This window comes from Mauremys mutica, chromosome 2, assembly GCF_020497125.1.
Source record: "Mauremys mutica isolate MM-2020 ecotype Southern chromosome 2, ASM2049712v1, whole genome shotgun sequence".
NCBI classification, from domain to species: domain Eukaryota; kingdom Metazoa; phylum Chordata; order Testudines; family Geoemydidae; genus Mauremys; species Mauremys mutica.
This window is the reverse complement of record NC_059073.1, coordinates 189948801-189976768: the sequence shown is the minus strand read 5'-3', so window position 1 is coordinate 189976768 and position 27968 is coordinate 189948801. Positions and strand designations below refer to the sequence as shown.

The 27968-nt window shown below is 40.2% G+C and overlaps 1 protein-coding gene across 8 annotated transcripts in view; it reads right to left on the bottom strand.

The window, feature by feature from the left end:
* COBL (cordon-bleu WH2 repeat protein) overlaps positions 1-27968 on the bottom strand; it is a 268039-nt gene that overhangs the window by 34387 nt on the left and 205684 nt on the right. For all 8 annotated transcript variants that reach the window (XM_045004528.1, XM_045004534.1, XM_045004533.1 and 5 more), the window contains one exon: positions 4864-5173. In XM_045004528.1, coding sequence (XP_044860463.1) covers positions 4864-5173 — 310 coding nt within the window. The remainder of the gene's footprint in view (positions 1-4863; positions 5174-27968) is intronic.

Genomic DNA, 27968 nt, shown 5'->3' with positions numbered 1-27968 from the left:
AACCAAAAGAAGCCAGTTGCAAAGAGGGATATTAAGGAAGTGAGTTAGGCTGAAAGGTTGTTCAGGGTCAATGCTTAATGATGCTTACAATCATTTTTTCTATTATGGTAGACCCTAAGGCCCCCAACAGAAACCAGGAGAACATTGTGCTAGGCACTGTGAAAACACTAAGGGTAGGTCTACACTTACCTGCCGGGTCGACGCGCAGAGTTCGACTTCTCGGAGTTCGAACTATCGCGTCTAATCTAGACGCGATAGTTCGAACTCCAAACGCGCTCCCGTCGACTCCAGAACTCCACCACCGCTAACGGCGGTGGCGGAGTCGACGGGGGAGCCGCGGACTTCGATCCCGCGGCGTCTGGACGGGTGAGTAGTTCGAACTAAGGTAGTTTGAGTTCAGCTACGCTATTCGCGTAGCTGAACTTGCGTACCTTAGTTTGACACCCCCCCCTAGTGTAGACCAGGCCTAAGGCATAGATGTACTCTCTAGCTCTGCTTGAGATGCCACCTAAAAATAGCAGTGAGGCCAGGGTAGTATGGTGGCAGCTTGGGCTAGCTAACTGCCCACAGGTCTAGCCTGAGCCGGCACTCGTGCTACACTGGCTGCACTCCTATTTTAAGTATACTAGCTCAAGCAGAGCTAGCACAGGTATGTCTACGTGAGCTGGGAATCACACCTCCCAGCTTCAATGTAGCCATACCCATAGCAAGAAACAAGCTCTGCCCCTAAGAGCTTACAATTAAAACAGACAAATGGTGAGAAGGAAACCAGAGGGAAAAGAAAGGTGAAGTGACTTGCCCAAAGTCACACAGCAAGTTGATGGCAGAGCCCAGAATAGACTGGATTCCCAGTCCAGTGCTCTACTTAACCCCAAAACAGACATGAAATTACATTTTTGAAAATTAGTGACCCGGCAAGCTGCTCATTGTGCATGGGCAAAGCTCTATGAAGGCAATAGGACTCCAGCATGGGCACCCGGCAGAGCTGGGTGACATTTTTTGTCCAAAACTTTTTCCTGCCAAAAATGCAGATTTGGTGACACTAAAACATTTCACAAATTTGTGTCGGTATCAGTGAGCTATTCCTTTTGAAAAAGAACAAAGCTGATAAAAAGAAAGAAACATTTTGTTCAGACATTTTTGAAAATAAATGTTTGGTTCAAAACCACTTTTTATTTAGAAATATCATTTAATTTTATTGAAAACACATTAAAATGCTTGAAATCAAAACAAAATGTTTTGTCTGACCCCCTATCTTTTTTTTCCCATTCACCAGAAATTTCAAAAGACTTCATTTTTGGGTTGATCCAAAAATCTCTCCCTCTCCCGCCTGCCAATTTTTTGGAATCGCCAGTGAAACGAAAAATCTATTATTTGCACAGCTCTAGCATTCTGGTCACCTGCTGGAGCAGCTCGCAGGATTTGGGGTTTTACTTTGAAATCTCTCTGCCCTGCGTATTATGGGTAGTACCCTATAAGACCTTCTACTTGAGAAAACTTCGTTGGAGACACAATTGCTGTAGTTATTGTCAGTTCTGAAAGTGTGAAGATAGCTGTACATGTCATTTCATATCTGAGGATAGATTTATGCTTGCAAACACATACGTCTACTCCATACTAAGAGCCAGATTTTGCCTTTGAATGCACACATGGTTTTCACTGACTTACATAGCATCTGATGGGCAGACTCGGATTGTAATTCTCTCCTGTGATTTTCAAAGGCTGGCATGCATTTCAGTTGCACTTTCTCAGAGTTTAGTCATACATCCCTTATGATAATAAATAATAAATAAACTTTTAATTTTTAAAGCCACCCATGCCTGAAGGCCCCTGGAAGCCTTAAGAAAATGAATTAAAAAATATAATTTGCCAAAAGTAGGCAACATCGCAGAATACCTCCTGGAGCATGAGCTAAGCATTATGTGGGACTCATTAGCTTATGTAAACACTCTGGACCTGATTTTCACTTACTCATAGGCTCTTTACTGCACTGGCAGTGCAGATGGGCCTTAAAGCGAGTGAATGTAATTTACTCCCACTTCCAGAACAGTGTAAAGTGACTTCAGTGCAAATGAGACTCAGACCTTTTCTTTCTGTAATAGGTCTGTTTTCCTAGAAATTACTTATTTTGCAAGGTAACTAAAGCCTAGCGTTTAGTCAACTTTATAATGATTAATAAAAATAATACAAAATGTTTAGAATCTCCTGTAACAGCCTTTACAATCAGTTTTCAAATACTGGGCCAAACTAGTCCCTGGTGTAACTGCACTGGGCTCAATGGAGTTCAGAACCATAGATGACTCTGTCCCATTCTTGCTAACTGGTGCACTTTCATATAACACAAAACTAATTGGCTCCTGGAATATTAAAGTGAATCAAAAAATGGCATTTTACATCACATATTACTTGTCCTTTATAGCATTTACATACTTTCCAGTTTATTTTATTTTATTTTAAAGTTGAGCTAGATCCTAATATCTGGAACTGGTAGAAATGTAGCAAGAATTCATGAGCTTCATTCATTGTTTTCTACTGGAGCTCCAATGCTTAAGGAACAGAAATATAAGAAAGTATAACTTACTGTAAACGTTCATACAAAACTCTACTTTGACTTCACCGGGAGTTCAGCTCCCAGATGGAGGAGAGGGGATTGTGTAGAAGGCTCATTTCTACAGTCCCTGCTCATGTAAGGAACTATATAAAATCCCAAAGTTTTCAGCTGACTTTACTACATAGGCAGTGGATCTGCTATGACATAGAAGCTTTGAAAATGACATGCTGTAACTTTTCCTGCAGTGCTCAAAACTGACTCAAATTCAGATCATGAACCTAAGATTTTAATACAAACAGGTATTTAAAAAAATAAAACAAACTTATTTATTTTCTTTCCTAAGAAGTGGTTTTTTGAAGACTTAAGGAGTTGACCTCAAGGGGAGTAAAAATGGCATTGTTTTCAATACTAGTTTGTTTGCAAACAGGTTAGAAGCGGAGTTGGAATTCACACACTATAGGAGAGAACACATCAGTTTAAAAGATTTTGCTATTGGCATCTCTGGTACCGCAGCATCAGCTGCTGTTGCCGTAGTACTAAAACCTATTACAGATTTTAGGCTCCCACAGGGCCCTAACGTTGATCTGAAGTGATTTCATACTCACAGGAAGTGAATTAAAAAAAATAAAAGGTAAAACATGCAAAAAACACCCACAATGTGCTAATTCAACATGAGGACTGAGATTTTTACATGGACAAAAGTTAGCAAATTTTAAGTGATATTTCCAACATGATCCATAACTTACATCTCTTGCTTATGTGTAACATTTCCTAAAATTTTCTATAATCATAACTTTATTGTCATCTTTGTGTGGATCAGAGGCAAAGCTGAGTCCAAAACGAGAGATGTTTTTGCCTTACAATGAAGTGAAAATTAAGGCAGATGTTGACTTTTAAGCTGTGGTATGTGATGTTTTAATGGCATGCGATAGGTCTTTCACTTTATTGGGAAGCATGAAACATGCCATCAAATGCTGCAAAATACTTTGCACTGATTAGGAATGCTATATTACTGGGCTATGCTGTGGTGTATTTTGTGCTTCAAAGTCACAATTATGATATGAAATTTGGGGATAAGTAAGGAGTGTTTGTGGTAGTGAAGATTGTAGTTACTTTTGGGCAGTGTATACAACAGCCTGGACATGCATATTTTATCTAATCAGTTTGGGCCTTGCTGTTTCAAGTGAAGACAGCTTATTCCTCTCATGAGCCCTGATACAAAGCCTATTGAAATCAGTGGGAGTCTTTCCACTGACTTCAATGGTGTTTGGATCAAGTGGTTAGTGCTAATCATACTTATTATGCTAGTCTATGTCATCCTCCATAAAGAAATTATTAGGGGATCTATAGTGGATTATACAGCAAGGAAAAGCCACATGGAAGACAGAGTTAAAAAGACATCTGTAGGGGTCTTGACATCAATGGGAATAGGATCAGGCCCAGGGTCAGATTTAGGGATTAAATATTGACTGCAGGCCAATTTATCCCCTACTTCAAGTTTTGCCCCAGAAATGCGTGGAAGGAGATAATTAGGCCAATGCTACATGCTCTTTTGAAGGTACAGTAGATTAGATACTAAACAGAGGGAGCATGGGCTTTGTGTCGAACAAGTAGTAACAGGTTTTTTCCCCCCTTGAATCTTGCAGTGTCACACAGAGTGGGTGCCCTTCTGTGTGTCATCTTGGACCACCCTCCTTGCTGGTGGCATAGCTCCCCTTGATTTCCGGTTTGCATCAGCAGAGCACTAAGAATTGAGTTTTCTTTTCAGTTCCACCATTGACTCACTATGTGACTTTTGGCAAATAATAGAAAAGTCAGTTTCACTTGTGTTTGCAATCAGTTTCCAGGTTTTCATGTATTAGCTGAGTGCTGTGATATTTGGGCTGAAGAAACTGCAGGAAAATATTTATTTGTCTAAAAAACATTATTTCCTTGGTTGGCAGTGTTGCTGTAGATATGCCGATCTGCAATAAAATTACAGCCCTTCCCTCATACATTATCGCTGCTGCAGAATTAACCAAACGATGACACAGAATTATTTTAGCCTTCATGGAGAAATCAACCCCGAAGAGCAGCAGAATTTTGCAAGAAATTACAAATTAAAACAAAAAAGTTACTTCTGCCAGTTGTTACAAGCACATGATCTTAGGGCGTTTTGGCACTAAATATTTTCATTAGGATGAGCCCTTAGGTGTTTATTTGGCATTGGGTTATGAAATAGCAACAAAAAGTAGAAGCTGGCTTTGCTAAATGCTTTCCTATAAGAAAGGCAAATGAGATTTTTTTTAGACTATTTTACAAGTGGGACTTACCTCTGGTGAGCATTTCCAGAATCGTTGCTATCACAGGAGGTATTCCTCACAGAGCACAACTCTGCTGCGTAAGTTCCATCCCTTTCGGTATTGTCCTCCTGACCATTCACTGGCTTGTCTTTCAATTTCATATTGTCATTTTGTGAATCCAAAGATACGACATCAGATGGAGAACTCACAACACCTGAGTCTTCAGTGGTGTCTTCTGATGCAAAACAGCTGCTTACTGATGTTGTCTCCTCTACCTCTGATAGTTCCAAAACCATACCATCCACAACATAAATATTATCATGTGCAAGCTGCAGGCTCTCTGAATGAAATACAGTAAAGATAGTTAGCTAAAAATCACTGCTCATGCTTAGATAACTGAAAGAACATAGGGTGAAATCCTGGATCCACTGAAGTTAATGGGAGTTTTGCCACTGACTTCAATGGGTCCTGGTTTTCACCCTTGATATAAATACTAGCTTGACTGGAAATGAATGGAAATGCCACCAGAAACACCAGACCAGAAACAGAAGACATTTGATAAAGATGACCTGCAAAAGGAAAAAAAAATGGGGACTTTGCCTATCTTTGCTTCCTGAAAGGTGGTTCTCTTCTTACATACTCCCTTCAACATTATTTTCCTTACCATTTTTCCTTTAAAAATGTCAGCAAACTCAAGTCTGTCTCTGTTTACTCTGAAGAACTTCTTGGAGAATTATAGGAGTGGAAGCTTTCTGCTCCTTCAAACAAAGGGGCAGAGCTATGTTAATCTTTAACAAAGAGAACTATATTATTATTAATTATTATTATTATTAAGAACAGAAAACCCCAACATTTCAGTTTTATAAAGAAGCAACAGGGAACACACACAATATTTTTCCTTTTGCAAGTCAAACTTTAATCTTGTAAAAGATGTAAGTAATGAGACTTTTAACAGACACAGTATAACTGTTAACTCAGTACTTCAATTAATTTCCTATGCTTTTTTCCCCTTCTTTAAGTGAAATATACAATTTTTAATTCCCCCAAAGATATATACAAATTTGGGCTCCATCCTGCAATTTATTCATGTAAGGGAAACTCCCACTGATGTCAACAGTTTTGATGATGGATTGGAGGCAGATTCGAGTCCCAAACAGATTTCTTTCAACAAAAGGAATTATTATTATATTTATAGAGATTAGATAAAAATGTCTGCTATGACCTGATCCTACAAACATTTATAATTGTGCTGAACTTTAATTATGTGAATACTCCCACTGGTGCCAATGGATCTACAATGATGGGTAAGATCAAGCACACGCTTAAGTGTTTCCAGGATCAGAGCCCAAGACTTAGAAATAATACACGATCTGCAAATCAGTAAGAGGAATACAGACAAACAACTATTGAATTTGTTTTGTTACATTTTGAGCTGCAGTATATTATTCCTGAGGGTTTTAAAATATCTATTAGTCAACTGAGGACCACTTTGTGTAAGAAAAAAAAGATTATAATCAAAATGGAGCTTTAAATAAAATATTTATTTTAAAAAGATGTATCTTAGCAATGAAGCTTCAAATAACATTTAAATCAAATCAAACCAAAATTCTCCTTGGTTGAGTTACACAATGTCATTAAATACTGAAATTGATTTCTGACAGCAGAAACAATAAAATCCATAGGGTTACAAGCCATGATTAAAGCTATAAGTGCTGTCAAAACGTATTTATTACTGAGGCTGCTGCAAAAACTCTACTGCAAGTTTGAGGGGGATGTTACTCAGTTTTGTTGACCTTATTTTCTATGATGCTAGCTCTTGTTTTTCACATTTAATCACATATTTTATTCTATTTAAAAATCCTGTTAAAATAGTCTTAAAAAATAAATAAGAGGCAGTACATTGATTATAGTATGGTCATGGTATAGGAAAGTGTTTAGAAGAGCATCAACACATGCACAGATCTGAGAATAACCATAGTACATAATCACCAACACTGAAAAAGGATAACATGACCAGAAAATACACAATAAACAAACACCACCATACTGTTTGTGCTGCTTGGTTTTCAATTACTTTCAAAAATACAATTATTAAAGCTATAGTAAGAGAAGAACAGATCATAGTGGAATACATTATAGTGAAGTAAGAAAGCAATTTAAAGAATGAAGCAATGCACAATGCAATATACCTTGATGCATGAAGTTCTGTATGTGACAATAAAATGGCTACATCTATTGCCACAAACATGCGATAAATAAGTCCGATATGCTGTTGCCAGAGCTGTGCATGCTCAGTTTGCTGCTCTAGCACAGCTGGCTGGAGTGATCCCTGCAATATGTGTCTGCCTGTGGAATTCTCCCCTTCCTCCTGTGTCTCCCAGCACCCCCACTTTTCCCCCCACCCAGCAAATGTCTCCTGATGTGGAGAAATGGGTCTGAGACCTCCACTTGCCAATATCATCCAGCAAGATGCCCAGTTACAGGAAATGTCTTGAGATCCCCAAAGCTCCTATGCCATATACTGAAAAACAAAATAAATACCCCTCCTCCAAACCGCTAGGCCCAAGTGAGAATTGAAACCAGTGTGTAAGCCTTTGACTCCTGCAGGCACACGATTCAATGTGAGGGCTTCCCCATGGTCATTAAACTGCAGTTCTGCTCTGAAAAGTGACAGTGTAAAATGGCACCTTCCTATTCAACAAGGAAGGAGTAAGGATATGATTGAAGTTGCTTCTAAAAAAAAAAACCCAGATGCTTGTTCCTTTCTTCCTCTTATCACACCACTCCCAACAAAACAGCAAATATACGGCCACATCCTGACATCCTTACTCAGTGGAAACTGCCATTCAAGTCACAATTATAGACTGAGTAAGGACTTCAGGATTTGGTCCATAGATAATAATTACTACAGATAAATTAACGTAGCTGAAACACTGCTGCACTCTGGAACGCTGTCTATACTAATAACTATACAATGGGGCCAAACTCCGCTCTCAGTGACATCCAGCTTCTCCACAAACTTCATTTGGATTGTACCAGTGTAACATAGTGTAGAGTTAGGCCTGCAGTTGATAAATAAGCATTAACATTTCATACTGTGTGCCATGTCTTCTCTAACTGCAGTTAGATGGTGCCCAGCAATACACAGCACACTTTCTCACCTACCAGGATACGGACTCTGGAAAGCCCAAATGTGTCTTGCAACACAGATCTGCCCTGCCTAGCAATAAAATGCCCTGCCACTGCACAATTAGGTCAGTCATAAGTTACAAACTTTTTGTTTTGTTTTTTTTTTGTTTTGTTTTTAAGAATGTTTCCTGTGATCATCTAGAGGCAAAGAGGAGAGTACCTCATCAGTCAGGAATGTGAGCTCTTGCTTAACACAAAAGGAACCTTGTCACTCTAATTTCAATACCCTGTAAGTAATTAAGATAACACTAAACTCTGAGTTGAGGAGAATCAGATAGTATACATATAAATAAATGTATTTTGATATTGCATGTATATATACATACACATCATACACACATACAATACATAAAATACATACAGTGTCTACATATGGTACAGACATCACTTTCAGTTCTATCCTGCCTGATTTACATTTTCCACAATTTCAAACTGATTATTACATTTAATATTTTATGAGTGACAGGGGATATATCCTGTTCCTAGTTACATTGATGTAAGCCTGGAGTATCTCCACTGCATTCAAATGAGGTCAGATTCAGGCTCCAAGACTTTAAAACAAGCATATCCTAAGAGTATGAGCCTGCACTCACTGAAGCCAATCAAAAAACTCTCTCAATGGATTCAGGTTAAGCTGCTTTATTTTCCAAATTATGTCTTCTGTTTTTATGACATTGCTGGTTTACTGCCATATCCAGCCATGATAGAAACAGCAAATCAAAATGCATTTTAAAAGAGGAAATTGTTGCTTTAACCCCTGTCTAGTGAATAATCAGGGCTCAGTAATAGATTTACAAATGAAACGTTCCTTTAATTCTTCTCAGTATTTGCTCTCTGTGCTAACAGGGCAACCATTATGTTCAGATTTTTTTCAACTGCTTGTTTCACTGCCAAATATTCTTTTTTCACAGGGTGAAATCATTTTGCTGTACTGCAAGTGGTTTATTACAGTATTTTTGTGAGTAATAATAAAAAAATTACCATATGTTAAACAACACTGAATTCTTATAATGGCGCAAATATTACAACATACTTATTTTAGTGACAGTGCTCAAAACCTCTAGACAATTGCTCTAAGTATTAGCAATAGTCATAAAAAGCTGGACATGGGTCACACAAAGAAGCAATATTTGAAAAAAATTCAGTAGTATATCGTCAAGAAAGAAAATGTACCTTTATAAGAGGCATGGCAGGTGACACAGCAAAAATATAGTCTATAATTCATTTTTATAATGATTACAAGAGATTATGAAAATAGGTAATGCAAGGATCACTGTAGCAATCTTCATACAAGATAGACATTTTCTAGAAAAATTATTTTGTTTTTAACAATGGACTAAAAACTTAATGCAAATATAATTGGGAAACGAATCGCTCTCACTAAGCAGAATTAGCAAAAAAGACAAAATGGACGAAATTCTCCCTTGAGTTATGCCAGTCCAGGCCCATTTACTTCAGTCAGGTTGCCTAATGTAACTGAGGGGAGAATTCAGCCAATGGGTATCTCTACACTCTACACTTTGAGTGATGGATGTGATTCCCAGCTTGAGTCGTCATACCCACAATAGCTCTGATTGCGGCAGTGTGAACTGCAGAAGGGGCTAGCTGCCCTGAATATGTACCTGTCTGAGATGCTAGGCACATACTGGGGGAGGGGGGATGGGCAAGCCCCTCCCACCACTCTTGCTGCCAGAGTTGTGCTCTATTTTTAACATGCTAACTCAGTCAGAGATAGCATGGGTATGTCTCCTCAAGCTGGGAATCAAGCCCTCAGCTTGAAGTGTAGATATACGTGTGTGTGTGTGTGTGTGTGTGTAACTGAAAGCCTTGCAGAACTCAATCAATTTGACAGCTCTTCTCAGTAACCACAATATATATTTATAGTCATTCATATGGGCATCAGCGGAAGGAACCTAGATTTAGCTCTGAGGCTTTACCTCTCCATGTGGTTGCTCTGCAAGGCCCGGGGGTCATGGGCCAGGAGAAGGTACAGATGATTGCCCTTCGCTAGGGTGACCACACAGCAAGTGTGAAAAATTGGGACAGGAGGTGGTGGTGGGGGGGGGGTCCCCAAAATCGGGACTGTCCCTATAAAATCAGGACATCTGGACACCCTACTCTTTGCAGTGCAGTCCCCCTTCCTACTCCAGAGCATCCTAGTGTAGTATAATGCTGGCCTATTCAGGATTAGTCTGCATGTTGTGCATGGTCATCTCCGCATGCTTTGAGAGCGGGGGCTCAGGGACACCAGCCAGAATCAGAGCACCTGGGAGTGCAGCTTCTGCAGCTGCGATTATAATCTAGAGGCCTCCACATGAAAGGCTTTAACCTCTGCAGAGTGTCATACTTCTGTACCAGAAATGGACTGGTTACAGAGTTTGCTTACATGCACCAGATGTGTTCATCAAGATCCTTTGATGCTATGCCAGGTATGGCTAAGGTTCATTTAAATAAAGTATTTTACACATTGCAACCTAGTGGCTGAACAGTACAATACAATTTAGCATTCCATTACATCTTCCCCTTTAAGTTCTACAATCCTATCATTTACAATATGTACATTATCACGCGGTCTTTGAAGTTTAATCCGTTAAGCATCTCTGAACTGTACTGGTTTTCTAATTACACAACCCCAACATGTAACAACTTGGTCATCTGTCTGTCCATTAGTTGCAACAGCTGGTTCTGGTCATCAGTTTGGAATCCTTGAGTCTTCTTGTTTTGCATCTGTCATCTGAACAGTTTGCTCTGTTGATTGTTCCTTCTGAGGAACAAACTATAGATGTTGAAGGTTTCCACTGAAGGCTCAACCACATATGGCCTGGGCACTGGATTCTTTTTCTTTACGAGAGCTGTAATGTATTCCACTGTGATCTGTTCTTCTCTTACCATAGCTTTAATAATTGTATTTCTTTACGACAGCTTTACGACATCCTTCTTCTCCACCCAATTTGACATGAACACAGTCACCAGGTTCTAGATCTGTCAGTTCTCTGAGTGATGTCTGTTGTAAAAGTGTTCATAAGCTTTAGTCTTTTTGTCCAATTTGGCCACTCTCTTCATGTCTGGCCAGTTTGGAGATTCTTTTCCAAAGTTGGAACAGTAGTTCTGAATTGTCTTCCCATCAGCAGTTGTACTGGACTATATGCAGTAACTGCTACTGGTACTGATCTGTAGCTTAGAAGAGCAAGGAATGGATCTTCATGCTATAGGATTTTCTTGGCTGTCTGTACAACTCTCTCAGACTCTCCATTTGTCTGCGGGTAATGTGGGCTGCTAGTAATATGATCAAAATCATATTTTCTTCAGAAGAACTTAAATTCTGCTGCAGTGAATTGGGATCCATTGTCTGTCACTGGTTGTTCTGGAATACCAAAAATGAGGAAAGCTGCCTTTCAAGTACATTATTTCTATATATATATATATTCTATATATATCTATATATTCTATATATATATATATATATATATGGGAAAATAGTCCCCGATGACCCGGTAATGATGCCCACTGAATTCGCATAAAACTGCAGCAAGCTCTTCCAACATCTGTCTGGCAGAGGCATTTTTATTAAAGGTTCTTTGTGTTGTGTTGGTCCATTCGTTCTTCAATGTTCACATGCAGATGCTTATTCTTTATGTCCTTGCTGATGCCCAGCCACCACATTGACTGGTTGGGCCATTTACGATATCTAGTTAATCCTTGATATTCTTCAAGGATGAGGTTTAAGATTTCTCCTCTCATTTCATTTGGAATTACAAGGTAATTGCTTTTAATCATGAGTCCATTTGACTTGCTCAATTGTCCACATACTGCAAAGTAGTCTCTTGTCACTTTCTTAGCCCTGGTCTTCGCTACGAGTTTAGGTCGAATTTAGCAGCGTTAGATTGATTTAACCCTGCACCCGTCCACCCAACGAAGCCATTTTTGTCGACTTAAAGGGCTCTTAAAATCGATTTCTGTACTCTTCCCCGACGGGATTAGTGCTGAAATTGACCCTCCTGGTTCGAATATGGGGTAGTGTGGACGCAATTCGATGGTATTGGCCTCCGGGAGCTATCCCAGAGTGCCCCATGGTGACCACTCTGGACAGCACTCTCAACTCAGATGCACTGGCCAGGTAGACAGGAAAAGCCCCGCAAACTTTTGAATTTCATTTCCTGTTTGGCCAGTGTAGCGAGCTGATCAGCACAGGAGGCCATGCAGAGTTCATCAGCAGAGGTGACCATGAAATCCCAGAATCGCAAAAGAGCTCCAGTATGGACCAAACGGGAGGTACTGCACCTGATCGCTGTATGGGGAGATGAATCCGTGCTATCTGAACTCCGTTCCAAAAGACGAAATGCCGGAATATTTGAAAGAATCTCCAAGGGCATGAAGGACAGAGGTTATAACAGGGACCCGCAGCAGTGCTGCGTGAAGCCTACCAAGAACCAGAGAGGCAAACGGCTGCTCCAGGTCAGAGCCCCAGACATGCCGCTTCTATGATGAGCTGCATGCCATTCTAGGGGGTGCCCCTACAACTACCCCACCCCTGTGCTTCCCTCCTCCCCCACCCCTCCTGTTCTATCTTGGCAGTTATCCCCCCATTTGTGTGACGAATTAATAAAGAATGCATGAATTTGAAACAACAATGACTTTATTGCCTCTGCAAGCGGAGATCAAAGGGGGGAGGGGAGGACGGTTGGCTTACAGGGAAGTACAGTAAACCAAGGGGGCGGGTTTTCATCAAGGTGAAACAAACAGAACTTTCACACCGTAGCCCGGCCAGTTATGAAACTGGTTTTCAAAGCTTCTCTGATGCACAGCATTCGCTGCTGTGCTCTTCTAACCGCCCTGGTGTCTGGCTGCGCGTAATCAGCGGCCAGGCGATTTGTCTCAACCTCCCACCCCGCCATAAACATCTCCCCCTTACTCTCACAGATATTGTGGAGCACACAGCAAGCAGTAATAATGATGGGAATATTGGTTTCGCTGAGGTCTAACCGAGTCAGTAAACTGCACTAGCGAGCTTTTAAACGGCCAAAGGCACATTCTACCACCATTATGCACTTGCTCGGCCTATAGTTGAACTGCTCCTTACTACTGTCCAGGCTTCATGAGCTATGGGAGCAAGGGATAAGCTGGGGTAGGTGCAACTGCACGGTGCTGCCGACTGGTAGAGCAGCCTGAGGCAGAAGCCTCCAGCTGGCATGATATTCCAGGCAGGACTGAATCTCCATTAGACAAAACTTAAAGAAGAGAATGACCTGGAGTCATTCCCATTTTAGTACAGGTGCCCCCGACCAACCTAACCAAGGTCGACCAGGAGAACCCACGGGATGACGACGACGGCTAGCCCCATCTGCTGTCCACAAGGCAAGACAAGGGGATACTGCTGTGTAGCACTGCAATACTGTGTCTGACAGCAGCACCCAGGAGACATATGGTGACAGTGAGCTGAGTGGGCTCCATGCTTGCCATGGTATGTCGCCTGCACGGGTAACCCAGCAAAAAAGGCGAGAAACTATTTTTTGCTGTTGCTTTCACGGATGGAGGAAGGGGGGGCTGATGACATGTACCCAGAACCACCCGCAACAATGTTTTTGCCCCATCAGGCATTGGGAGCTCAACCCAGAATTCCAATGGGCGGCGGAGACTGCGGGAACTGTGGGATAGCTACCACAGTGCAATGCTCCAAAAGTCGACGCTAGCATCAGTACTATGGACACACACCGCCGACTTAATGGGGACACACACAATCGACTGTATGAAATTGATTTCTAAAAAATTGACTTCTATTAAATCGATCGAATTTCGTAGTGTAGACATACCCTTTAGATACTTGGGCCAGCCACCCCAATGTAACTTAGAACTTCCTGAAGTTGAGTGTCTGTGAGGTTGCTTTTTGAAGGTGGTTTGGTGTCTTTTCTGACAATGCTTCGCATGCATCCGTATCAGCCATGAAGACCTTTATGTCATCTTAGAGTTCACAGGTAACTGAGTGTGATGTTGGGCTCCATGTGAACGTCTGCTTCTATCAGATTTTTCCCAGGAACGTATTTAACAATTGGGTTAAATGGAATTAACCGTAGCAATAGACATTGGCATCTCAGTGGTGCTTCATCCAGTTTTCCATTGATAAGGGTTACAATCAGTTTATGGTCTGTTATCAGTGAAAATTAATCCAGTACACAGAGATATCTGTAAAAGTTCTCACAGGCCCATACTCTTACCAGGCACACCTTTTCAATCTGTGCATACTGTTTTTCTGCTACCGTGAGTGTGCAAGAACAATATGCGACTGGCTTCCACTCAGAGCCATGTTGTTGCAACAACACACCACTTACGCCATAGCTGCTTGCATCCGCACCGACCCTGGTGGATTTGTTCACATTATAGTACTTGAGAACTGCAGCTGTTGAGATCATTTCTTTTATCTTTTCGAAGGCAATTTCTTGATTTGGCCCTCGTAATCGAGAAGTGCTGGAATTTAACAGTTCATTCAGTGGTTTTGTCACTGTAGAATTGCCTTGTAGGTATTGACCAAGGTAATTTACCATCCTCAGTATATGTCTCTATCTGGTACATTAGTTGGTGCATTCAATTCTCAAATTGCTTTTACCTTCTCAGGGTTACGTTCCCATCTTTGTTTATTGTTTTTCTCAAAAACTCAGTTTGGGGTAAGTGGAAAATGCATTTTTCCTTCATTAGCTTCAGTCCAGAAGGTCTGATTAGGCCAAGGACTTCATTGACGGTCTTGTTGTTTTCTTCCATCTAAGATCACACATGAAAACTACCACAGTATGCCAACATTTTTATGGCTGACTTAGAACAACACTTCCTCAGCTCTCATCCCCTAAAGCCCCTACTCTACTTGCGCTACACTGATGGCATCTTCATCATCTGGACCCATGGAAAAGAAGCCCTTGAGGAATTCCACCAGGATTTCAACAATTTCCATCCCACCATCAACCTCAGCCTGGACCAGTCCACACAAGAAATCCACTTCCTGGACACTACAGTGCTAATAAGCGATGGTCACATAAACACCACCCTATACCAGAAACCTACTGACCGCTATACTTACCTACATGCCTCCAGCTTCATCCAGACCACATCACACGATCCATTGTCTACAGCCAACCTCTAAGATACAACCACATTTTCTCCAATCCCTCAGACAGAGACAAACACCTACAAAATCTCTAGCAAGCATTCTTAAAACTACAATACCCACCTGCTGAAGTGAAGGAACAGATTGACAGAGCCAGAAGAGTACCCAGAATTCACCTACTACAGGACAGGCCCAACAAAGAAAGTAACAGAACACCACTAGCTGTCACCTTCAGCCCTCAACTAAAACCTCTCCAGCGCATCATCAAGGATCTACAACCTATCCTGAAGGACGATCCCTCACTCTCATAGACTTTGGGAGACAAGCCAGTCCTCGCTTACAGACAGCCCCCCAACCTGAAGCAAATACTCACCAGCAACCACACACCACACAACAAAAACACTAACCCAGGAACCTATCCTTGCTAGAAAGCCCATTGCCAACTCTGTCCACATATCTATTCAAGGGACACTATCATAGGACCTAAACACATCAGCCACAGTATCAGAGGCTCGTTCACCTGCACATGTACCAATGTAATATATGCCATCATGTGCCAGCAATGCCCTTCTGCCATGTACATTGGCCAAACCGGACAGTGTCTACACAAAAGAATAAATGGACACAAATCAGACGTCAAGAATTATAACATTCAAAAACCAGTTGGAGAACACTTCAACCTCCCTGGACAATCAATTACAGACCTAAAAGTCGCAATTTTTCAACAAAAAATCTTCATAAACAGGCTTAAATGAGAAACTGAAGAACTGGAATTAATTTGCAAACTGGACACCATTAAATTAGGCTTGAATAAAGACTGGGAGTGGATGGGTCATTACACAAACTAAAAAAACTATTTCCCCATGCTAATTCTTCCTCCTTACTGTTACTCAAACCTTCTTGTCAACTGTTTGAAATGAGCCATCCTGATTATCATGACAAAAGTTTTTTTTCCACCTGCTGATAATAGCCCACCTTAATTGATTTGTCTGGTTAGAGTTGGTATGGCAACCCCCATCTTTTCATATATATATATATCTTCATGAAAACTTATGCCCAAATAAATTTGTTAGTCTCTCAGGTGCCACAAGTATTCCTCGTTCTTTTTGCTGATATAGACTAACACGGCTACCACTCTGAAACTCCATTTGTGCTTGTTAACAGTTCTGCTATCTTTCTTTGGAAAATTTCAGGTGTATTGGTAATCCCAAAAAGTTATCTTTGAAAGAGATGTGATAAATTTAGTCAGTTTAGCACTGTCTTTGGCTAAAGGAATTTGCCAGAATCCACTCAAGGCATCCACTTTGGATAATATAATAGTGCCTTTCACTCTGGGGAGAAAATATTTTTCTCTCTCAACTGCTTCATTGAAGTCTTTTAAGATCCACAAAGATTCATATTTTTCCATTTTTCTTGATAACTGTTACCACTGGGGCACACCATGCTGGTGGCTCAGAGATTTTCTCACTTATGCCAATCTGCTCCATTCTCTTTAACTCAGTTTCCACTTTATGAGGTATTGGCATAGTAATCCTGCAAGGTGTGTGTACCTGTAAGATTCAGCATTGTCGCTTAAGATTATTTGTTCTGGATTGCCTTTCAAAAATCCAATATTACCAAATATTCACCATTGAGTTCTTCTACATTTCTCATCAGGCCCATCATGGCTGCCTCATTGAGGCTGAGAAGGCTGTTGGTCTGTGGCCATTTGATCACATACACTCTGAATGTACAGCTTTTTTCTTTGTAAGCTGATTCTGTGGTGAACTGGCCCATGCAGTTCAGAATACCTCCAGGGCTAGTCAGAGCTATGTCAGGTGACTTCAGCTCTGGGAGGGATTGAAGGTGATTGTAAGTCCCTTCTGAGATGACTGTGACATCAGCTCCTGAGTCGTTTTTAAAGTAAATAGTCTTGCCATGAATATTCAGTTTCATTCTCCAGTCAGACTCTATCTCGTCACAAGAAATAGATCCCAGAAACTATGGCTCTTGAAGGTCTATAGTATGAGTGGAATCCCTGACTGCTTTGGTGCGGCAAACAGCTGAAAATTGTCCATATTTCACGCATTTATTATACTCCATGCCTCTGGTTGGACATGTATCATCTCTTGGGATATGACTTTTTCCACACATTGTGCATGTAGGCTGGAATTTGTCCCTGTTAGCCTGTAATTTCTTTCTGCTTGCCTCAGGGATTTTATGATAATGACTTTTAACACTCAAGTGTCTCTTTACAGTTTCTAAGCTACTTTCAGGTTTTTCAAGTGTGTCAAGGTTTTGCTGTCTCATCAGCTCAGACTTCTTTACTCTCTGTATAGCTGTGGCTAGGGTTAAATCTCTCTTCAGTTGTAGCTGTTGTGAAAGGTTTTTATTTGTTAATCCAATATCAAGCCTCAGTCTTATATTTTCATATTTTGCATTCCCAAAATCATAGTTTTCAGACAATATATGCAGAACTCATAAAACATTCAGCATTTTCTCCTGGTTCTGGAATTCTCTGATGGAAACATACTCTTTCATAAACCATAATTCTCTGAGGTATACATTATGCATCAAACATAGCCAGAATCCTTTCATAGTCATCTTTGTGACTGCATTCAGTAAAGTCAAAGGATTTAAAGATATTGCTCTTCTTGTTTTCCCAAAGCATACGTTAAAGAAGATACTTGTATATCACAGTTTTCTTTGTGGAATTTGTTTGCAGTTGGAAATCTTGCAAAATACTACTTCCAGTCGTCCATTGTGAAGGTTTGTCAAAGGTGACGTTCTCTGAGGCATTCAAGAGCGGCATGTTGATGAGACCCTCCAACCTTTGTTGCTTTGTTCCTTCCGTTTGCAACCTTTGTTGGTATCTTCCTTCTGTTTCTTAGGTTTCAGAGTAGCAGCCGTGTTAGTCTGTATCCGCAAAAAAACCAGGAGTACTTGTGGCACCTTAAAGACTAACAAATTTATTTTAGCATGAGCTTTCGTGAGCTAAAGCTCACTTCTTCGGATGCATAGAATGGAACACACAGACAGGAGTCTATGCATCCGAAGAAGTGAGCTTTAGCTCACGAAAGCTCATGCTAAAATAAATTTGTTAGTCTTTAAGGTGCCACAAGTACTCCTGTTTTTTTTCTGTTTCTTAGTTTACTCCTGACATCATGTCATGTACTTCTGTGCCAGATATGGACTGGCTACAAAGCTTACTTATCATACCAAACGTGTTCATCATAAAATCCTTTAATGATCTGCCTGGTATGACTGAGGTTAGTTTAAATAAAGTAGTTTTCACACTGTGCCACCTAGTGGCTGAACAGGATAACACAGTTTAACCTTCCATTACAGCTCTGTCCCAGGAAACAAGTGGGTTTATAGTGCTGAAGCCTCAGTTGGTTTCGTGGGATGAGGAATGGGGGCTATCTTTGCCGCAGATGTGGCACAGGCAGGTAAAGTCCACAGGGCTTAATCCTGGGTTGCAGCTACAGTTCTGGTGTAATGGAATCAGTTACACTGTTCCAATTCAATGGTGGTGTGTGTCAGATAGCCACAAATGCAGATACACAGGTAATGGGAGAAAGACTCTCCAACCATAACCCAATTCCCAGCCCTCCATTCTCTTGTGTCTACAGCAGCCCGGGAGATATAGTAGTCCCTGAACAGATCTGGTCACTGCTATTCAGGGAATCTGGAGAGCAGCACGAGATGAAGAAAGTCAGTTGGCTTTGTGTAAAATAGACACAAGCAGTTCCTAACTAATGTGCAGAATAAATTGGCAGAGAAAAATGGCACTTAGGGAAAAAAAATCTCACTTCCATGGCACAAGCTACTGTGAAATTCCTCCAAATCTATGGTAGTACAAGACTCAGCATTTGCCTACAAAATGACCCTTCCCCAGTCCAAACATTATTGGCTGAATATTGGAGGAGCTCACCTTAATAAACAATAATCTGCTTCAGATCATTTAGCCACTTTCCCCCGTTTCCTACATCTCCTGTCTGCACAAATCCTCAATGGTTTTTGGACACTACACACATTCACATTTCCTATGCAAATAGGTTCTATAAGGACAATCTCTCCATACTGCACAAAAGTGAACCTACTACAGATGCACCATCTCTGTGCCAGGAAAGCATGAAAAGGGACAAGTCTCACCTGAGACAGCAGCAGAAAGGCAGACACGGAGTATTAAGTCACTGGATGCTCTCCTTGTACACACTTTGCGCTTGCGATTACAGTAGTCTCAAGGCTGCTTTAATTTGTGCCAGCCGCTTGGACCAACTGTCCTCAAACAGGAGAATCAGTGCAGTGTAGATTTATTTCACTAACGATGCCCACTTTGCAGGTTACACCTCAGCTTTCACAGCATAGCTGCAACGACAACAACTTCACACAGACCAAGCTGCCTACACAAAATACAGTACAATGGAGAATCAAGTGTTGGGAACTTCAGAAGTTTTCCATCTCTTTTTCTGGATTTTCATGCACAGGGGACAATCAAGCCCTGTGTATCCAATTACATGTGGAAAATAGGACTGTAAAGCGATTTAAAAAATTAATCGTGATCACATGATTAAAAAATAAATTGTGATTAATCACAATCACACTGTTAAACAATAATGGAATACCATTTTTAAAAATATTTTGTATGTTTTCTACATTTTCAAATATATTGATTTCAGTTATGCAGAATACAGAGTGTACAGTGCTCATTTTATATTATTTTTTATTACAAATATTTGCACTGTGAAAAACAAAAATAGTAGTATTTGTCAATTCCCCTAATACAAGTACTGTACTGCAATCTCTTTATCATGAAAGTTGAACTTAAAAAGTAGAATTATGTATAAAAATAACTGCATTCAAAAATAAAACAATGTAAAACTCTAGAGCCTACAAGTCCACTCAGTCTTAATTGTTCAGCCAATCACTCAAACTAGTTTGTTTACATTTTCAGGAGATAATGCTGCCTGCTTCTTATTTACAGTATCACCTGAAAGTGAGAACAGGCGTTCGCATGGCACTGCTGTAGCCAGCATCACAAGATATTTATGTGCCAGATGCACTAAAGATTCACATGTCCCTTCATGCTTCAACCGCCATTCCAGAGGACGTGTCTATGCTAATGACGGGTTCTGTTCTATAACCATCCAAAGCAGTGCAGCCCAAAGTAAGTTCATTTTCATTATCTGAGTCAGATGCCACCAGCAGAAGGCTGATTTTCTTTTTTGGTTGTTTGGGTTTTGTAGTTTCCACATCGGAGTGTTGCTCTTTTAAGACTTCTGAAAGCATGCTCTAAACCTCGATCCCTCTCAGATTTTGGAAGATACTTCAGATTCTTAAACCTGGGTCAAGTGATGTAGCTATCTTTAGAAATCTCACATTGGTACTTCTCTGTGTTTTGTCAGATCTGCAGTGAAAGTGTTCTTAAAATGAACAACATGTTCTGGGTCATCATCCAAGACTGCTATAACATGAAATATATAGCAGAATGTGGGTAAAACAAAGAGACATACAATTCTCTCCCAAGGAGTTCAGACACAAATTCAATTAATGTATTTTTTTAATGCGCATCATCAGCATGGAAGCATGTCCTCTGGAATGGTGGCCAAAGCATGAAGGGGCATATGAATGTTTAGCATAACTGGTACGTAAATATCTTGCAACGCCAGCTACAAAAGCGCCATGCGAATGCCTGTTCTCACTTTCAGGTGACATTGTAAATAAGAAGTGCACAGCATTATCTCCCGTAAATGTAAAGAAACTTGTTTGTCTTAGCAACTGGCTAAGCAAGAAGTAGGACTGAGTGGACTTGTAGGCTCTAAAGGTTTACATTGTTTTGTTTTTGAGTGCAGTTACGTAACAAAAACAAATTGACATTTGTAAGTTATTCTTACATAATAAAAGCAGCAAAGAGTCCTGTGGCACCTTATAGACTAACAGAAGTTTTGGAGCATGAGCTTTCATGGGTGAATACCCACTTCATTGGACATGCATCATGTGAATTAACTGCGATTAATCCACAGTCCTAGCGGAAATTATTATTATATGGCTAAATTTCCACTATAAAATGGTACTCTAAAATTTATTTACCAGGTCTGTGAGCAGTCTTAGAGGAAACAATAAAAGTCCCAATTGAAAGTAGTTATTCCTTCCCATTTCTTATACTTATTTTCACCACAAGCCATCAAAGAGAAAAAAGGCAGATTTAACAGGAAATGGAGAATTAATCAACATGAGCAAAATCACCCCTTTCTCTTGCCTTGATCCTCTCTCACCTCAACTACTGTAGCCTCTTTCTCTCTGATCTCCCACCTTTCCACAGTTCAGCTGATCTAAAGTGCCATTTTTTCCCTTTCACTCACTACCCATACCTATGACCCTGAGTCCCTTTGCTGGTTCCTTGACTTTTATTGCATCGAGATACAGTTCCTTGACTTCACCCTCAGTGCAGAGTAGCTCTGACTTGAGGGATCTCTCTGTACTCAGAGACCCCACCCCTCCTCTCCTGCTCTGTGGACAGTAACAGGTAGGAGATGCCCTGGGGCTGAGAGGTACATGGAGTAGCTACTCACACTGGGTACCCCGCCTGCCTTACCTGGCCCTACGTAGGCTGGGGTTTAAGCTATAATGAAAAGGAAGGAGACAACACAGATCAGGATAACATGGGAATACAGTCAAGAATATTTAGCAGATTTCTTCAGACTTCCACTTTATAAATCATCCCAAGTAGTTCTAGTAGTATGCAGTGATTGATAAAGGGGATTCCAGCAAGTCTCAGTGAGACAGAAGGAAAACTAGATCTAAAACCAGAAACTGCCCTATATAATAAGGGTTGGTTGAGAAATATGCTGCTAGCCACATTTTGCTGGTAACTGTTAGTCTTGAGTGGTAGTTTTTGGCAAACTGCATCCTTTACAAGGGTGGTCTGCTGCAATCCAAGCATGCTTCAGGATCTGAACAAATGGACTGTGAAGGTGATTTTCAGCAGCTATCTTGGAGAACAAAGACTTAAGCATGTATAAAATTGCATGAATAACACATGCAGTATCGTGGTTAAAAGTAAAAACGATTAATGCACCTCTGCTACAAACCGACATTTTATTAGGTGATTTTAAAAACCACAGAAAAGAGCCCATTTTCTAAACCTTTTTCTTTTAAACTTCACCATGAGTTCCCCTGTGCATTCTGGTTTATTCAATTCATCCTTTTTCTTACTGATGTTTTCCATGGTTAAGAATTCCATAAAATCCCTATGACAGATTCATACTTCCAGGATAATCCAGCGAAAGAACATAAAACACATTTGTGCTGTACTTATGCCTTCCTTCCCAATGGACTAGCTGCCAGCAAAGTCAGCAAGAGGAGACAAATATTTTGTACAGTTGAAAAAAACGGAGGCAAATTCTCTTCTCATGGGCCTGATTCACCTCACTATTACAATGGTGTAACTCCATTCACTTAAAAACAGAGTTACTACTGATTTGCACTGATCTAACTGTAAGAAACGGACTCACTTATGCTTAACTCTTATAGAAGTCAGTGGGAATTGCACTCAACTGAGGACAGGTTTTGGACATCAGTTTTGTATTTATGTGGTCAAATCCTGTTCGCCATACCCATATAAATAGTACCCTTGCGGCAAATGGGACTGCTGCATGAATAAGGCAACTAGTATTTAGCCCCCTGTCAGCAATATGAATTATTTTATGGGTAATTATAATCACAGGGAGTCCAGAAGTTGCCATCAGTCCATGGTAAGCCATCACTAATATTTTTCACCTATGCTAATGGTTGAAAGTAAAACCCAGACTGGAGCTGTGCCTAACGGGAAGGAATTTTATCATTCTGTCCATTTTTTTGTGTCAAACTTTCTATTTATCTCATACAGACATAGCCCATTATAAATTGTGACATCATTCTCTAGCTCCACAGTCAGCTCATTCATTGTTTCCCCTTGCTTCTTTATTTCTATACATATATAGAATAGTATCTATAACCATCCAAAGTCAACAGTTAGAACATCCAGAAAATTAAACGTTTCACATAGAACCCCCATGTCTAATTAGTTAGGTGACCCAAAAGAACTTCACTTTATTGGCCAGAAACATAAAGCTCAGCTAAAACCACCAATAACAAGTACGCTCATAGAAGAGTTTCAACAGCTAACTTCCAAATATAGCTCTATTTTACGCATTCTTTCAGACATCTCCATGGCCTAAAGACTCTGAGCTCTACTCTGGTCTCTTTTGATTTATGTGACTTGACCTTCTTTTCCTCTTGGACCTTCTGAGTCATAGTACAGCCCTGCTTGTTTTCCTGTTCAAAGAACAAAGCACCACCGACGTTCAGGTGCAGTTTGGCTAGTGGTTTATTTTTGGCTATTATAAGGATATTTTAAATATGGGGAAGGCAATTCTTTTTATTGAGCATGTGTGTGATCCTTCTAGATCTTAATGCACAGTATACACTGTAAGGATCTGATCTTGCAGTACTCATATACTTAGACAGCTGGCTCTTTGGGGCAGGGTCTGTCTTTGTGTTGTGTTTGTACAGCACCTAGCACAGTGGAGTCTGGTCCATGACTTGGGCTCCTAGGTTCTACTGTAAGTCAAATAATAAATAATAATCACATATGTGCTACACAGCGTGGCACCCGATTTAGCGTTCATGAATGCTTTGCTGGGTCAAGGCTATATCTGGAGTTTGAGGTTTTTGTGTACACGTTTCCCCATAAAAGACAGGCTGGCTCAAGGAAATGGTTTAGTGACATGAAGCCTTGCAACTGAGCTAGTGGTCTTCGATCAGGTTAGGGATGGCTGAGAAAAATCATTTCCCCCATCCCAGCCCCTGGGGAATTTCAAAAAGATTTTGGTGAAAAATGTTTGACAAAGGAGGGCAAGGACAGAGGAACAAAATAGGGAGAGAAAAGGGGAAAATACCAAAACCCCAACTCATTTGGTTTTGTGTTTTTTTAAACAAAAATTTCATTTTCAGTGTTTTTCCCCCATCCCTTTCTCTCCCAACACTCCTATTTCTCCCTTTCCCCTTCTCTTTTCAAATGCCATTTTTTGCTTCTGTTTTACTTACAAACCTTTTTTTTCCTGACAAAAAGCTATTTTCTTTCCATTTGGTTGGAAAATTCTCTACGAGCTCTAGGGAGAACATGGAGATCCACTGATCCTGATAAAACTCACCTTCATGACTGGAAGTCTTGCTTACAGTTTCAGCAGAGGCCATGCACTGAATAAGAGTGACCTCTTCAGAAAATTTAGTCATGCTGGTGGGATAGTAATTAGTTATCAGTGTCTGTGCTGTACTTAGAGTGAGGGCTTTAGTGTCCAGTGCAATCAATATGGTAACTTTTCTACAGATACTAAATTCACTCAGAAGGAAAACACATCATAGGCACGTGTACTGTATGCTATTGACATCATATGTCAAAGCTGTGTATTACAAACAGATTTTTATTTCATGCACAATGAAAGCGAAGAGAAGTTACTTTATTTCTTTTTCTGGAGAGTATTTTGAGAGTGTGGGAAAGTGAATGTGATTGGTGATTTCATTTGAAGACTATCTGAATCACATTTTTTAGCTTTGGTGTACACAGCACAGGAAAGTTGCCAGGTACAGAAGAAGCTGGGCATGTCCACAAGGGAGTGGAGCAAACAAGCAAATTACAGCATATGCATTCTTTTTAACCAAATGTTTTCATCCGGAAAACTTGGGTACTTAAATGAAAGCTACCCCCAAGCTTCTTTTATGCACATGGCCAATGCTTAATCAGCAGATTGCTCTAGTTTTTCACAGACTCTCATCTTGAATAGTTTTCAATGGATTAAGTTTTTCTCCGAAAAGACACTTGCAGCTTTTCTCTTTTGAAAGGGAAGTGGGACAGGTTTTACCAGTACCCTGTCAAAAGGGAACTGTATGGCTCCAGATGGTTGATTTACGTGGCTGTAGGACTGTTAGTGAACCAAAACCAAGGGGTTTAAATATAAGCCTAACATACCTCGCTCAAAATAATCAATACATTCTTGCATTTTGTCCCAAAGCTTCCAAGTTCCTACCTTCAATAAGGCCTTGAAGTGACACAGGCTGGCCTTTTCAGAGGCTTCATTAAACCATGTTGGTGCAGAGAGCATCTGTGTTCCTGGAGCATTTCTACTAGCTTTTATATTCAGTAAAACTCCCAGAATTCTCTCTCTCTCAAACGGGCCATACTCTTTATTTCATCCAGCATACACAAACTAAACTCAAATAAAGAAAATATTGGTTTTGGATTTAAAGTTATGTCAATAGATGACTACCTGTTACATTTGCTACACTCAGGTCCTGATTGTGACACACATATCTCATAAGTAGAGTTGGTTGAATATTTTTTTCCCCTCAACAAAATCTTTTTTGGGGTAAAAAAGCCTTTATAAGACAAAAATATTTTTTTCTCAAAATTTTCCATTTTTTTATAATCCCAAAATGATTTTTCCCCTTTTCTCCCTTTTGTTTATTTATCCTTTTTTGGTGGCAAAATAGAAGACAGGGAAAAAGGAATAAAAAGAAGGAAAGAAGGAAAACATCTCAAAACCTAAACATTTTCAAACCAAACTTTTTCAATCAAATATTTCAAATAAAAATGATTGTTTTTAGAAACCTGTGGAATTATTTTTTTTTCCAAATTTTGAATTGCTTAGTTTTCATACACATCATTTTTCTACCAGTTCTATTCTTAACGAGCTATTCTGGCAACCATGAAAGGGAAAATGACTGTGCCAGCCATAGCTCTCCTGCGCCTCATGATCATCCTGTTATGTTGTGTCCATCCACCCCTCATTTTACGTTTTGTCCTCCACTATGTCCCACCTTTAGCTTATGGTACAGTAGGTTGGGAAGTATGTCCTTAATACAAGCCAAGAACCAATTACTGCATTCCCAAAAGGAGCTGACACAACAGACACTGCCTCTGACCTCAATCCCTTGCTCCCCAATACTCTAAACCCAGAAATGAATGTACATAGGCAGAATTCTCTAGTTTTTAGAATGAAAAATAAGGAAGAAAACAGAAAGAGCATTTTAGCCAGTATTTACAGATAGAGAAGCTGTCTGTCCTATCACATAGGATAAGGAGTGAGCATCTGAGCAGGGGCAAGCGCTAGGCTACGGGCATTATGAGCTACCTGAGGCAGAGAATCAGAGAACTCCCAACCACTCACTACTGGGAGCCTTCACTCCCAAGATCCCTTTTAAATCATGATGGGCCTGAGCTATACATTTCAGATTTGTATTTCAAACATCAACCTTCGAGATTTTGGTTCGGCCCATTATAGATATAGGAGGCCCTGAAATTAAGATCCAGCTTGAGATTCCAAAAGAATACACACATACAAAAATAACATGGGAGAGGTGCTCAGTGCAGCTCTGCTAGTGATAGAGTACAAGAGTATTTATATTTGGGTGTGTAGGAGAACCTCCAAATTCAAATGGCAATTGAGCATGTTTTCAGTGCTTTCCAATCAGTAAGGGTTTGCTAAGGAGGCAGGTAAGGGTACATTTTCCTTATTTTGAGAAGGGAGGGGCAAGCCTTAAAAGTATAGAGTTCAGTTCATAGGATAAGCACTCATACAACTTTAGCCGCATTGTCCTTGTGTGTGTGGGACTGGGCTGAAAATCTCACAAGAACAGAGTTCCATGAAAGAGTCCTGGTACTTCCTGCTTCCAGTTACTCTGGAAAGTATGAAATGTAGGTTTGTTCCACACTTCATAAATTAATCACACAGCCAGAGTCAAAGAGTCAAATTCAGCTTTGGCAAAAGAATGCAAAATTTCATAGAGTACAATGGAATTGTTCCCTCTTATGCCAGGGCTGATTTTGACCCAGATCCTCCAGAGTCATATCTATTATCTTTAATGCCATAGTAGTGGAACAGATGTACAAATAATGAAATATACAGGCGCCATTAGGAAGGGTGGCTATATTTTCCTAAGCCTGCTTCATTCTCTGCAGAATTTTCTTAAACTGTGGGAAAGTGAAAGGATTTGTGATTAAATTTTAGGAACTACTGACTGGATTAGAGAATTTAGAACAGGATAGGTTGCTATGTCATCTTTTACATTCAAGGTGCATCAGAGTGCTATAGGGGATTCATTAGTGTTTGTACATACTTTGGAGACGTAAAGTTCTGTATGGACTTAAGTATTGTTATGAGCCTGATGCTAAGCACTTTCAACACCCACTGACATTGCAGGATCATTCCCCTTATTATATCAGCAGAGTATATTGAAAGCAAGTGGTAAAGCAATCTCTTCCTGGGTTGTGGATATACAGACAGAGGACAATATCTTCCAAACAGTTAGTGGGGGATGTGTACACTAACCCCAGTTTTTAGAGGGGTTACTGGAATAGGAAGGGTATTGTGCATATTTTCTTGTATAGTGTTTCTCCAATACCAAATTATGTCACTAGTTGTAATTTTCAATGGTGTATTTATCTAGCCACACAGGTGTTCTTGCTTTGCTACATGAGACATTTGCATAAGAAGTGTGTAAACTGTGGCAGTAGGTTTGGCTCTCTGACCTGGAGCAGGGAGTTCACAGCTTTGTAATAAGCTTAGAAAACAGTAATAACAACATGGAATAAGTTATGTTCTATCTTTTAAAATAACATGTATTTTAGTATGGAAACTTAAATGGTACCTATTGCATGTACTAAATATATGTTGAGAATCATGGAAGTGATCTGAAGCCACGTTAGAAAGAGAGCACTACTTTCTTATACACACACAGAGGGACTGATTCTCATTTACACTACGGCCCTTTTATACCGCTCTGACAGTGTAAAAGGTCCTTAATAGCTCTTCAATCTAGCAGAGAAAGGCAT